The 14,251-nt window shown below is 45.6% G+C and overlaps 1 protein-coding gene across 1 annotated transcript in view; it reads right to left on the reverse strand.

Moving 5' to 3' along the window:
- ROR1 (receptor tyrosine kinase like orphan receptor 1) overlaps positions 1–5,034 on the reverse strand; it is a 142,704-nt gene extending 137,670 nt beyond the window's left edge. Inside the window, exons 1-2 of the mRNA XM_036754265.1 lie at positions 5,016–5,034; positions 2,271–2,348 (exon numbers count right to left, since the gene is read on the reverse strand). Of these exons, the coding sequence (XP_036610160.1) occupies positions 2,271–2,348; positions 5,016–5,034 (97 nt within the window). The remainder of the gene's footprint in view (positions 1–2,270; positions 2,349–5,015) is intronic.
- Between the last annotated feature and the right edge of the window lie 9,217 nt (positions 5,035–14,251).

A 14,251-nucleotide genomic window follows, 5' to 3' on the forward strand; every position in this document is an offset into this window, starting at 1 on the left:
GGTCTCTGGGAAGTCCGCCAGTTAGTGTGAGTTCCCAGGACTCCTGGGTCTGCTACAGAGAAGTCTAAGCATCCATCAGCCCTACCCGGGATGCAACAATACTCAGCCTCTGCCTCTGAAGAGGCAGCCACTGCTCCCCGAGACAGCTCGCCTCATCTGGGGAGAGCCCTAATGGTGAAAATGTCTTACATTAAACTGAAATCTCCTTTTGGGCTCTGGCTTCCCTTGGCCTGCCCTCTGGGACCAGGAAGGGCAAGTCTAATCCCTCTTCTAAGAGCTGAGAATGTGAAGAAAGAAAGGGAGAAGAAAGGAAAGAGGAAGGAAGGGAGGAAGGGAGGAAGGGAGGGAGGAAGGAAGGAGGAAGGAAGGAAGGAAGGAAGGAAGGAAGGAAGGAAGAAGGAAGGAAGGAAGGAAGGAAGGAAGGAAGGAAGGAAGGAAGGAAGGAAGGAAGGAAGCAAAGAAGGAAGGAAGGGAGGAAGGAAGGAAGGGAGGAAGGAAGGGAGGAAGGAAGGGAGGAAGGGAGGGAGGAAGGAAGGAAGGAAGGAAGGAGGAAGGAAGGAAGGAAGGAAGGAAAGAAGGAAGGAAGGACAGAAAGAAGGAAGGAAGCAAAGAAGGAAGGGAGTAAGGGAGGAAGGAAGGGAAAGAGGAAGGAAAGAAGAAGGAAAGAAGTAAGGAGTCACTTTTTTTCTGTTTGCCTCAGTTTCCTCACCAGTAAACTAAGGATAATAATGGCGCTTTTCCAGGGCTGGCATGAGGCTCAAGGGAGACACTGTTCACAAAGTGCTCAGCACGGTGACTGGCACATGGCAAGCACCACACAAATGTCAGCTCTTATTCCTAATATTATCATTACCATCATTCCAGCATTATACCAGGTTTTATGGTTACCATACCAACAGTCTAATAATAATAACGCCACAAGAGTTAGAGCAAGCTATAGTTCTTGTAGTATTGTTGTCATTAGCATAAAAATGAGATTCTCTTATTTGGTTATTGTTGTCTTGGGTGGGGGATGGGGTAGATGGTGCCAGTGGAAGATTCCATTAGCCTTTCTTGGCTTCCATAACCCATTGCTGACTCATTGAGCTTGCTGTCCACTAAGGCCCCCAGATCATTTTCTCCCAGACTGTTACCTGGCGACACCTCTTTGCAGCCTGTCCTTGTGATGCTGAGTTTCAGAGACTGAGTGCGAGCCTCCATATTTATCCCAGTCAGAGCGTACCAGATCAGCCGTCATGGATTCCTCTAGATAATTACTTTGACCCGATGTGTTAGCTCTCTATCCAGCTTCCTCATCCTCTGAAGATCTCACAAGTCACCGATCAAAATGTGTAAACGTCAGGACCTGGGATGTGCTTCTTATACGGTGGGTGGCTCAGTGAGGTCAGAGACGGAGGGGCCCATTCAAGGAAGATGGCAGCCCCTCCTGCCATGCCTGCCTGTCTGTCCATGTCCTCCCAAGATTCTGAACCCTCCCTCCTACACACAAAAACACACAAATACACAAGCATACACACAAACTAGCACATACAAATACACATACATGCACACAAATACACACAAACATACAAACACAAGCATTCACACATGCACACACACATCTACACACAAACACATGAGCACATACACATACACACAAGCACACAAATATGCTATATATATATACAAACACATACACACACTAGCACACATACACCGATACAAACACACATATATACACACAAACATAAACATACACATATACACACAAACACATACGCATCAGCACACACACACACACACACACACACAGAGCCGTCTCCAGCTATAAGCAATTAGTAAAGCCCCACATGCTTCATCCGGGAGACCCTGCACACATCAAGGGTTCGTTGTAAGAGGTCATCCCTCGGAGGCCCTTTGTCAGGGCTGGCTCGTTTTGAATCAAATCCCTTCAGTAAGATTCACCCGGTGCAATGTTGAAAGGGTCAGGGACGACCAGTAATTCACATCTTGAAGCACTTGGACCATGTGGAACACTTTACTAGGTGAAGGGGAGGGGAAAGAGAAAACACTGCAGAAATCATGGGATTCCAGGTAATTCCATGGGAAAGGCTCGCGGAGACTCTGGGCTCTATTTGCCTCCCTCCCTCCCTCTGCCTCCAGGCCGACACAATCCTGCAGTTCAAAGGCAGCGAGGCTGGCAGAATTCAAAGTCGGGCTCTGCCCGTCCCGGAAAGGCTTCTTCCCCCTCCTCCCAAGCACCTTCTGCCTCCCCAGGTCTCTGCCCTCACCTTTGTCGAGTTCGCTTGAAATGTTCCAGGAGGAGGTAGGCAGTACGTCGGCAGCCGCGGACACCGATGCGTCTGTTTCTGGAAAAACAAGAGGGAAGGGTGTGAGATAAGGGCGCTTCTGATCCCCTTCTTTCCATAATCTGACCAGATTATGACCAGTGTCCTGGGGCATGCAGAGACAGCCTCCAAGCCTGGACTGGATCCCAGGGGTGTCATGAGGGATTGGAACCCCATGTGGATTCTGGAAGACCTGGGTTCAAATCCTGCCTTACTAGCTGGATGACCCAGGGCAAGTCCTTTATTCTCCAAGCCTCAGTTTCCTCATCTGCAAAATTATGGGTTGGCTCAATGGTCTTTAATTCCACCTCAGTTCTATGACCTTGTGTTCATACTTGGATGACGATGTTCAAAGGTTGTTGGAGCACATGGACTCTCCATGGCAACAAAAGGTCCAACTCAATACCTTCTACATGGAAACCTTCCTGATCCTCCAGGTTGTAGTCCCTTCCTTATTTGCCTTACATATTTTAAAATCTATTTTGCATATACTTATTTACATGAATGCCTTTCAGGGTTGATCACCGATGCCAAGCTGTTCTTGCTATAACCTCCCTAACAAATGGTCTTCCAATGGTCTAAAGAAGCAAGAAGAGGCCCAAGAGGCATTCTTGTCCAAATCTCTCATTTTATAGACAAGGAAATTGAGGCCTAGAGGGTTAAATAATTTTCCTAAAGCCCAGACAGGGAGAATGAGAGGAAGATTCAGACTTGAATCCAGAACCTCCCATTGCAGATCTCAAATGCACCAAGAGACTGTATTTTTATTGGTCTTAGAGGCTGAAAGAGACCCAGGTTTGAATCCTTCCTGAGATCCAAGCTGTGCCTAGGTCACCAGATAACTGGCCCCAGAGTCCTGATGTAGGAGGGGGCCCATTCTTCTCCCCAGGTGTGGCCCCACCTCCTCCCCCTAGTCAGTATTCCAGCATTTCTGCTGTGGGCATACTTCATCCCTGCTTATCTATGCACAGGCTGTAACCTCCCCCTCCACTCCTGGTAGAATGTAAGCTCCCAGAAAGCTGGCTATGGTTGTGACCTTTCTCTCCTCAGCACAGAGCACCCAGCCTTGGACTCGGCATTTAACGAATGCTGCTTACACTGGATTGTTAGGTTTCTTCCAAAGGCATCAGAGGGTCTTTCTAAAATCAATTTTATTGAATATTTTATTTTTGAATCACCTACATTTCCCAACGCTTCCTTCTCCTCTCCCCTCTCAAAGAACCATCCTTTATAACAAACAATTTAAAAGACTAATAATAATAGAAATTGGGCAAAATAACCAGTAGACAAACAGTGAGACGTTAATGGCATGTTCTATTCTCCCGGGCCCCCACCCCTGTGGGAAGCAGAAGAAAGAGCTCTCTCTTATCTTGCCCCAACCCTGGTCAATATAATTTCTCAGCATTCAGTTGGGTTATTCCATGGCAGTGGTGGTTGTTGCTTCCATTTCCATTGCTGCAGTCATCCCTTCTACTGTTTTCCTGGCCCTGCTCACTTCACTCTGCATCAGTTTCTACAGTAAGTCTTCCTATGCTTCTCTACATTCATCATTTTTTAAAGAGCAGTAATATTCCATTACATTTGTGTACCACAACTTAGCCATTCTTCAACCAGGCATTATACATCACTAATTTGATGAGAGGCATCACTCATCCACACTGCCACCAGGGTCCCGTTGCCATGATGCCCTTCTCCCAGTGCCCAAATTTCCCCTAATTGTAGCAGCTCTGCAGGCTGGTTTTTCTGGGGATGGACAGCTCCCTTTCCCATTAAGAATGTACCAGAAATCTGACTTTCCTCTACCCCACAGCTGCCAGATTCCCAATCCCTCAAATGAATTTGCCCTGGGTTCAAGAATTCAGATACATATTTCCTGTTAGACCAGGGGCAAATCATTTCCCTTCTCTGGTCCTAGTTCTCTCGTGTGAAAAATGGGAAAAAAAACAACCCTCCTGCTACATGGGTAACTAGGTTGAGGGGAGAAAAGAACTGTGCAAAGCTCAGTGTTGGAGAAACCTGAGCTCTGATTTCCCACTACAATGCACTGCCTAACACCCCCACACCCTAAGACACTTTTTAAGGAAAATGAGCCAAATGCTTCTACCATGGCTAATCAGATTCAAAGCCATGCCTGCAATAGGGCACCCTGAAGCAAACTTGATACTCTAGATGTGGTCTGTCTGAAGTGAAGGACTGTCACCCCCCAAGCTTATGACACTCTGTCTCTCTTAATGCAGCCAGAGATCCCATTAGCTTTCCTGGCTGCCATAACCAACCGTTGGCTTGCAGCCCCCTAAATCACAGGCTGGTAGGATTTTTTATAGGTCTTGGCTTAGATCTTTCACTTGGGCAGTTGTCTCACGGCCAAACATCAGCCCCACTCAACTCAAAGGGAATGCTCAAAAAGAAAACCTTACCTTGGCTTTTAGCAACAATCCCCTCAATATTTTGGGGGGGATGCTCTCTGTCTACCAATCAAGGAATGTCATTGCCTCAAAAGATTTAATATTCAGGTTGTGGGTCATTCCAAGGGCAATAGAGGCTTAATTCAGGGTGTGACTTTTTACCAGTGATGTATCATGTGTACAAAGACACAGAAAAGCTCTCCTAGAAGGGGTCTAGGTCTAGGAAAGGGGATGTTCTGATCACACAGCAACAGAAGGAAGAATAGTCCCAGGCTCCCCTCACTTTCCATACTGCCCTCCATGACGGCAGCTGGGATTAAGCCAGATCTTGATTCTAACCTTAATACTGACACTAACTTGACACAAGACGCCTTGATCCATGGACCTCCCAAGAATCAGGAGCCTGGCTTTATGGAATACATGAACTTGGATGGCAAAGATATGATGATGATGACTTCAATATAACTGGTTTCTTTTGTTACCTTATGGACTTTGTCATATTCATTTAGGAGCATAATTCTGAGGAGGGATCCGTAGGCTTCACCAGATTGCCCAAAGGGTCCATGACACACAAAAGGATTAAGAGTATGTTATCTAGAGCTGTGGGATTAGAGTATTAATTCTGTGTCTTCTTTGGGAAAGTCATTCCCACTCTTGGAAGTCTAGTTCCCTTACCTGTAAAATGAATGGGGGGGGGAGGGTACAGAGATGACCAATGAGAGTTCTGCCAGCTCTAATATTTATGAGTCTATAATTCCATACTAATTGTCAGCATCTCAGCTGGGTAGGGCAGTGGACAGTGCCCAAGGCCACTGGACTTGGAGTCAGGAGGACCCAAGTTCAAATCTGGTCTCAGATACTAGCTCTGTGATCCTGGGCAAGTCAAGCAACTTCTCTGGGACTCAATTTCCCCATCTGAAAAATGGGGATAACAGTTTCATATACCTTGCCAGGCTGTTGTAAGGATCAAATGAAATAACATGGGAACACCATGCTATATAAACGCTAGCTATTATTAAATATTGCCTCTCTTTTTCCAAGGAGGATACTGAGACTGTGCAATATTACCTAATTTGCCTGTTCTGTGGGAGCACACTGCTGGTTGGCACCTAGGGTAGGGTTCTACATACACGTGCATAAATGCTTAATAAGCATATACTGAATACATCTAATTGAAAGAAGGGCGTGGCATCTTTAGGAAAACTGAAGCCACATTACTTCAGGTTTTGTGGTAAAGAAGGAGAGTTGGAAGAAAGACTGAATAGTGGCTGCAGGACCTTGGACAAGTCACTGCCCTATAGGGACAACTCTCTGAGACTGCTGGTGGTGGGGGGGTTCAGTCATTTTCAATCCTGTCAGACTCTCTATGACCCTATCTGGGTTTTTCTTGGCAGAGATACTGGAGTGGTTTGCCATTTCCTTCTCCAGTTCATTCAACAGATGAGGAAACTGAGGCAGACAAGGTTAGTGACTTGCCCAGAATCACACAGCTAGTGAGTGTCTGAGGCCATTAGATAGAGAGAAAGTACAATCTGCAGATGTATTAGTAGAAAACCCCTTATACTAATGGAATTGCGGGTCCAGGGGAGGGGCTGGGGGCAAGGAAGGACACATTACTTAAAACATAAAAGAAAAACTTGAAAAATGTCAAATGTTCTATACTGAAACTTGTAATACAAACAGACCAGCACTGATCTAAATAAAGCCTGAGAGCTGGAATAGGAAGCTTAAAAAAAGACAGGGATGTGAATCCACCTGGCGAATTTCATCTTGTCCACCAAGTAAACTCTGGCTGTATTAATGGGTCACTGTGTTTGAGACAGTCATTGTTTATATTTGTGACAGGTAATTAGAGAACCTCCACATCACCGAGGAGATCTTACTGGCTGGGTTTCCTAACAGGCTGCCTGTGGGAGCCAAGTCAACCTCCCCAGCCCCTCGCACTTTCCCTCATTCCCAAGACATAGGATATTTGTGCAGCCCTTTGGGGCGACCTCTACATATCACACTTGATCAGCCAAGTATTAGGGCACTCAAGGGAAAGAAACATGACGAGCCATTTCAGAAGAAGGAACAAGGCGAGGAAGGGGGTTGGGGGGACCCAGCTGGACCCTGACATCTCCTACATTCAATATTTTTATAGCTTCATCTTACGGCTCCCACTGAAATTGGTGAAAGACAGGGGATATGTTTCGTTTTACAATATCAATTCTGTAGATAGCTAACTGCCTGTCATTTGGTTTTTCCACCCCAAAGTCTGAATTGTTGATTGATTAGAATGTCAGAGTGATGAAAAAGGAATGGATTCTTGGCATTATTCACAATTTAAAAAAGAAAAGAAAAAGTTCCAGACTTGTCTCTGGACAGTAATTAACAGGCATTCAGGGGCTCCCCAGGGAGACCGCTTCAATTTACCAGCTCATTAAGTGATTTTATGCTGATGCTGGTGTCCCCTACTCCCCAACCAATACATGTTGTTTAAGAGAAAACTTACTGTAATGGAGAAGGCACTCACTGGGCTTAGATTTAGGGAGACCTGGATTAAATCTCATCTCAGATCCTTCTGGGGCCCTGAATCATAGCTTCAGAGCTCTGAGGGCCTCAAAGGTCATTGAATCTAACCTTAAGGCAATTCAAGGTTTGCAAAGCACTTGACCCATGTCAGTGCTCACAACAACCCACTGAGGTAGGCGCTTTTATTTATCTTCACTTTACAGATTAGGAAACTGAGGCACAGAGATTTTAAGTTTACTCACCTGCTATGTGCCAGGCACTGTGCTAAGTGTAGGGGATACAATTAACAAAAAGAAATGTTAAGTGACTTGCCTAAGGTCAAACAACTAGTTTAAGGCATATCTGAACTCAGGTCTTCCTGGTTCCAAGTCTTGCACCTGGCCGCCATGATAAGGAAACTGAGGCTCAGAAAGATGAAGCCAAAAATCACTGGGCAAGTCACTGACCTTTCTCAGACTCGGTTTCCTCATCTGTTCCATTCTAGTCCTTAGGCACAAGGCTACCTGGCAAAAAAACCGCTGACTTAGGTATGGGCTCTTCAAAGGTTTGCAGAGTACCATATGTTCTCTCATAACAATCCTGTCAAGTAGGGGCCCTTAGTGTCCTCATCTCACTGAAGAATGGACTGGGAGTCAGTGAGGCCCAATGACTTGCCCAGGGTCACACAGTTAGGGAAGGTCAGAGATCAAGTATGTTCAAAGCTTTTCAAACCATAAAGAAATAAATGCCAGTTATGAAGTCAAATAATCCCTGTCTTGATTTCCAACTAAAAAGTGTAAAAATAACTCCTCAGACAAATAGCTTACAAATATTGGATTGTCAGTGGCCAGTTTTTCTGAAAATTAGATGTTTGCTTACATGACACCAGATCATAGAATCACGCAATGAGCGGGGGGAGTGACCAAGACTCTACCTTGTTCGATCCCCTCCAAGCCTCTGGGTCTTTGATGCCAAGTAATAGACCATCAGAGCCGGATGGACCCTTGGACACATCTCGTCCAATGCTTGTCTTTTACAGAAGAAATTTGCACTCCATTTGGTCTCAGTGATTAGGACCCTAAACCCACAAAAATGTTCCTACTCTGCTTTAGAGACTGAAGTAAGCCACCCATGCTCGGAAAATCTCAAATTCCTATCTTCAGTGATCTTTTTATAAGGGCCAGCCTCCAAAAGAACCTCTCCACAGACCTAATCATCTCACCATCACCAGGGCTAGAATAGAGGCGGCTTCTCTCTTTAACTTCCAGACACTTGAAGCTGTCTCGAGAAGGCAAGAATGGGCCACGAGCCCTGCCTTGGAAAGATGCGCTCTCCCTGAAGAACACTGATGGTCTCCAAAAGGATTACTGCTTCATCTCAGAACTTGGCAGGTAGGGACGTCCCTTTCCACTAGACCCCAAGAGCTGCCAAAAAAGTATTTAATCATGGAACATCCTGTATCCCGGTCCAGGGACATTTGATATTCTGGAGTCCAAGCGTCTGGTGGAATGAGAGTTTCGGGAAGACTGAAGGAGGGACACAGGCTAATGGGGGATGGGAGCTGGGAGTGGGACCAAGGGAGTAGGGTTAAGATGGCAGCTGGGCAGGGGGAGAAGCAACTCCAGCTCTCATTCCCCCCAACACACACACCTCACCACCTCAACGACTGCATATTCTGCATGCTAAATTGATCAGTGCCAAACTCTAGTATCTATGACAAGCCTTGCCCTGACTATTCAGGTGTATCAGGTGGGGAGGCACCTTTTCCCTCATTAAACCATAAGCTCATTTCAAGTAGGAATGGTTTTATTCTTTGGACTTGTATTCCCAGTGCCTAGCACAGTGTGTGGCACATAGTGCTTAATGCATATTTGTTGACTGACAGATTCTGTCTCACTGTCAAGCCCAGGACAGTCACAGAATCATGGAATCTGGGAGCTGAGAGTTCCCAGGGCCTGTGGTATGTATGCAGTGTTATTTTAAAAGTTCTCTGGGGAAGGCTTTCAGCCTGGATTCCTCTTTGCTTTCCATTGCCTAAGAGGAGGAACTCTGGCTGCCAGAAGAGCAGCTAGGTAAGCCACCTACACAAACACCAGCTGGCGGAGAATGGAAGGCGATGGTTGACTTGCTCCAAATAAGCGGGCCAAGTCAAAGACACCAGAGCCAGAGGCAGTTTACCGAGATGAGGCAGAGAGATCATCTGGGCCAGACATAGCGATGACACCATCTTGCAACACTTCTCGGCGTCTGATTGAGCTCAGGCCAAGACATCATGGCCTGACTGTGGGGGTACAGAGAGACCTCTGCATAGAGAGTGGAAGGTTCCATGTTAGAATCCGACGTGAAAGACCTTGTTAGGCACAAGGCCAGGTGCTAGGGGTGGGGATTCAAAAGAGGAAACAGCAGTTCCTCACCATGCATTCGTTGACTTGGGAAGGGCAGTCAGGGGGATCTGACAGGTACACAAATAATTATAGACCGCACAGCACTGAAATATGATGGAAACAGCCTAGCTGGGTCCAAATTCTGCCCCTGGCACTTACTAAGAGGCTGCTAGGTGACACAGTGAAGAGACTGTTGGACTCTGAGTCAGCAAGACCCAAGTTTGAGTCCTTCCTGTGTGACCCTCAGCAAGTCACTAAAACCAAACTCTGCCTCAGTTTCCTCATCTGTAAAAAGGGGATGAATATTAGCACCACCCTCACAGGTTCCCTCACTCAGGAAGACCTGGATCTGAGCCTTGCCTCAAATCCTTATTGGCTGTGGGTTCCTCAGCAAACTTGGACTCAGTTTCCCTCAATGTAGAATGGGAATAAGGATAACACCTACCTCTCAGGATTGTTATGAGGATCAAACAAGAGCCTATTTGTAAAGCTGTTGGAACTGTAAAGTGCTGCAATGCTCCCTACAATGACTACGACTATTACTGTCACAGAGACTTTCAGCCCCACCTAAAATCCCATCATTTAAAGGAAGCCTTTTCCAGTCCTTAATTCTAGCTATCGTCTTCCCCGTTTCCTATTCATCCTGTCTAGAGCTTGCTCTGTAGGTATTTATTTGTACATTGTCTCCCGCCATTAGACTGTAAGCTCCTTGAGGGCAGGGGCTGCTTTGCTTCTTCTTTGTGGCTCTGGCTCTTAGTATGGTTCCTGACCCATAATAAACATTTATTGATTGATTGCTATTTATTATGACTACCGCTACTATTACAATTCTTACTGCTATCGCCACTACTGCTATTTCTACTCCTGGACTACTAGCACTAGTATTACTGCTACTACCTTGGAAAAGCTCATCCTGAAACTCAGTTTTCTCATCTGTAAAGTGAAGGAGTTGGACTAGATGCCTCTGAGGTCCTTCTGAGTCTCGATCTCTCTTCTCTGGGCAAAAGAGAAATGCAGGGAAATTGAAATTCCCAGAGGAAGAGGCCATGCCCGTCTTGGGGAAGATGGCAGCTCACATTCCACCAGCCTTTTAGGGGGTCCCTGAGCCCTTTTCCTAACAGCCACCTGATAAGTAGGTACCACACATATTTTGCTTTATTTGGGGCCAGATTTCATCAGTGTCAGAAGTACCTGATGAGGAAATTCTCAGACCCATGTAAGTCAGCAGCTTCTCTGCAACGTCTAGTCTTAGGGAGCCACCTAGAACTCTGAGAGGTGAGTGATTGGTCTAGAGTCACATAGCTAGTAAATGCATGAAGCCAGACTTGAACCTTGGTGCCGTCACCCCAAGTCCAACCCTTTATCCACAGAATTTCAGACCTGAACGGGCTTCGGGGGCTACCAACTCCAACCAGATGCTGAAAGAGAAGCTCCCATTGCAAAATGCCTGACACGTGGCCATCCATGCCCTCCAAGGGGAGAGAGCTACCACCTACTACTATTGAATATACAAAGATTGTGGTTTAATAGATGCAGAACCAAGCCCTCAAGGCAAATCCATCTTGGAGGAGGAGACCAGCTTGCCGATGATTGATGGGAAGCCTGCCTAGGAGCTCGGCTGGAGCTCTTTCCATGCTGGGCAGAGAGGAGAGACTCATTTCCCCTTCTCCAGAGCAGTCTGTCTCCCAGCCCCAAAGAGTCCAGGGTCTTAGCGGACTCCATTTCCATGAGAACTCTTCAATAGGAAAGCACTACCCTGAGGCTTGGAATAGACCTGAATTCCAATCTTGCCTTGGAAACTTAAGTAGACATATGACCCTGAACAAGTCTCTTAACCTCAGAACCTCAGTTGCCTCTTCTATAAAATAAGGTCATTTGTGACTCTAAATCTATGATTCTATTTTTGAATTTTCCTCACCCCTGTCCCAGCATCCTAGGGCCCTTCTTTTTCCAAGTGAAATGCATTTTAGAGAAGGACAACCCCCTCTCCGCCCCCCCAAGAGAAGAGAAACTCCAAAAAGGCTTCTCACGTCCCTGGACTACTCAGAAGCCATACTGTCCTTCAGGGGAGGGGAGCCCATCTGGTCTGGAAGGTAAACATCTCTCTACCAGACCCTGTTCCTCTCTGCCTAGTTCTTCTGGTACCCCATGCCCACCCACCCCCACTCAAGGGTCCCCCTCAATTCCATTCCCTTGACAGGTGACGAGCCAAGGGGAAGAAGGCACCATGGACGTTAGTGTCAGGGAAAAAAAAGCCACAGTGGAACCTGCTTGGTTCTGGTACTGAAAATCTGAATAGCTAAAGGACAGCATTGGTAGCCAATGAATAGAAGCTTCCCAGCACAGTGGACAGGTCCTCTGTGGAGGTTTCTGGGAGGAAAGGGAGAAGAATAACACTGACCAAGGAATGTTTGGGTTGTAATTGCATTAGCCTAAAGAATGCCCATTGAAGATCACAGACCTAAAGCTGGAAGGGCCCTCAGAAGCCATCTAGGAAAAAGCATCCATTTTGTAGACTAAGAAACTGAGGGTCAGGGAAGTTAAACTGAGTTGCCCAAGGTCACTCCGGTAGGATTGAAGGTAGGATCTGAACCCAGGTTCTCTGACTCTGCAGTCTTAAGTCCTTTCCACAGTTGCCCCCTGTTCCTTACTTGTGAGGGCAAGGCGACCTCAAGTAGACCACAGACCTCGTCTTGTACCAAAGTATTTCCATCTTTTATTTGCCTATATGAAAGTCAATACCAGAAAGGAAGGAAAAAAATTTCCTCATTGCCTCCAAATGGTTTTTCCTTTTTTTTACCAACATGACTTCCTTCTCTAAACCTATACACTGGATCTAAGGGTTCCCACATTGTGGCTGGGTTTAAAGGGGGATCATCACATACAATACACAAAGAAGACACAGTCTGTTTATCATCTCTAAAGAGAAAGATATTGAAGGTACTCTGAAATCCTTTAAGCCTTTAAGACCTCCCTTCTCTGGGCCCTCCCTCCCCCAGAGTCTGGAGAGAAGTTCAGTCCCATGGGATGATCACAGCAAAGAAAGAGACCATGGATGGGGTGGCTGGTGACAGATGGGCTGGCTGCTTGGCGGTTCACCATCCACAGCTACCATGACCATTTTCTTTGAAGCCCAGATGTTTCTGAGCAACGAAAACAGGGGATTCATTCATTCACTCATTCATCATTCATACAACAAATATTTATTAAGTTCCAGGCAATAAGGGGGGAGGGGCAAGTGAGCCATAGAGCCTATCCTGGTGGAGATTATGATGGAGGAAGTCAGCACAGGGCAGCAGGAAGAGTGTTAGGTCTTGAATGGTTTCAATTCCCCCTCTGGCACAGCCTCTCTGAGGCTCCTTCTTCAAATCTGTAAAATGGGGATAATAGTAACTGGACTACCTAACTCAGGGGAGAAGGATGTGTTGTAAGGCTCGAAGGAAATAATGGGTGCAAAGGGCTTTGTAAATCTGAAGTGTTCTATGTGTCAGCTCTTAGTAACAGTTACAGGCAGCAGGGAACGGGAAGGAAAGCGACGGATGTGGAGGCAGGAAGGTTTGAGCTCAAATCTTGCCTCTGATATATTTTTATTTTTTTAACATTTTTATTTTAAGTTTTGAGTTCCAAATTCTATCCAGCCCGCCCTCCTGTCCCCGCTCGCTGAGACAGTAAGCAATCAGATACAGGTTATACATGTGCAATTATGTAAAACATTTCCATATTAGTCATTTTGTACAAGAAGACTCAAAGATAAAAATGAAAGAAAGTGAAAAATAGCCTGTATTCAATCAAACTCAGTTCTTTCTCTGGAGGCAGATAGAATGCTTCATCATTAGTCCTTTGGGATTGTCTTAGATCATTGTATTGCTGAGAATAGCTGTCATTCACAGTTCCTCATCAAACAGTATTGCTGTTACTATGCACAACATTCCCCTGGTTCTGTTCACTTCACTATGTATCAGTTCATGGCACACAACAGGTTTTTCTGAAATCACCCTGTTTGTCATTTCTTATAACCCAATAATATTACACCACAATTATAGACCACAGCTTATTTAGCCATTCTCCAATGGATGGGCATCCTTTAGATTTCTAGTTCTTAGCCACCACAAAAAAAGAGCTGCTATAAATATTTTTGCACAAATAGGTCCTTTTCCCTTTTCTGGATGTCTTTGGGATATAGACCTAGCAGTGGTATTGCTGCATCAAAGGGTATGCACAATTTTATAGCCCTTTGGGCATAGTTCCAAATTGCTCTTCAGAATGGTTAGATCAGTTCAGAATTCCACCAACAATGCATCAGTGTCCCAGTTTTCCCACATCCCTCCAACATCCCACATTTTCCTTTTTTGTCATATTAGCCACTCTTATGGGTGTGAAGTGGCACCTCAGAGTTGTTTTAATTTGCATTTCTCTGATCAATAGTAATTTAGAGTGTTTTTTCATATGACTATAGATAGCTCTGATTTCTTTGCCTGAAATCTGCCTGTTCATGTCCTTTGACCATTTATCAATTGGGAAATGACTTGTACTTTTTTCAAATTTGACTCAGGCCTTTGTCAAAGATACCTGCTAAAATTTTTTTCGATGTTTTCTGCTTTCCTTATAATTTTGGTTGCATTGGTTTTGTTTGTTCAAAAAT

This window comes from Trichosurus vulpecula, chromosome 4 (assembly GCF_011100635.1).
Source record: "Trichosurus vulpecula isolate mTriVul1 chromosome 4, mTriVul1.pri, whole genome shotgun sequence".
Taxonomy (NCBI): Eukaryota; Metazoa; Chordata; class Mammalia; order Diprotodontia; family Phalangeridae; genus Trichosurus; species Trichosurus vulpecula.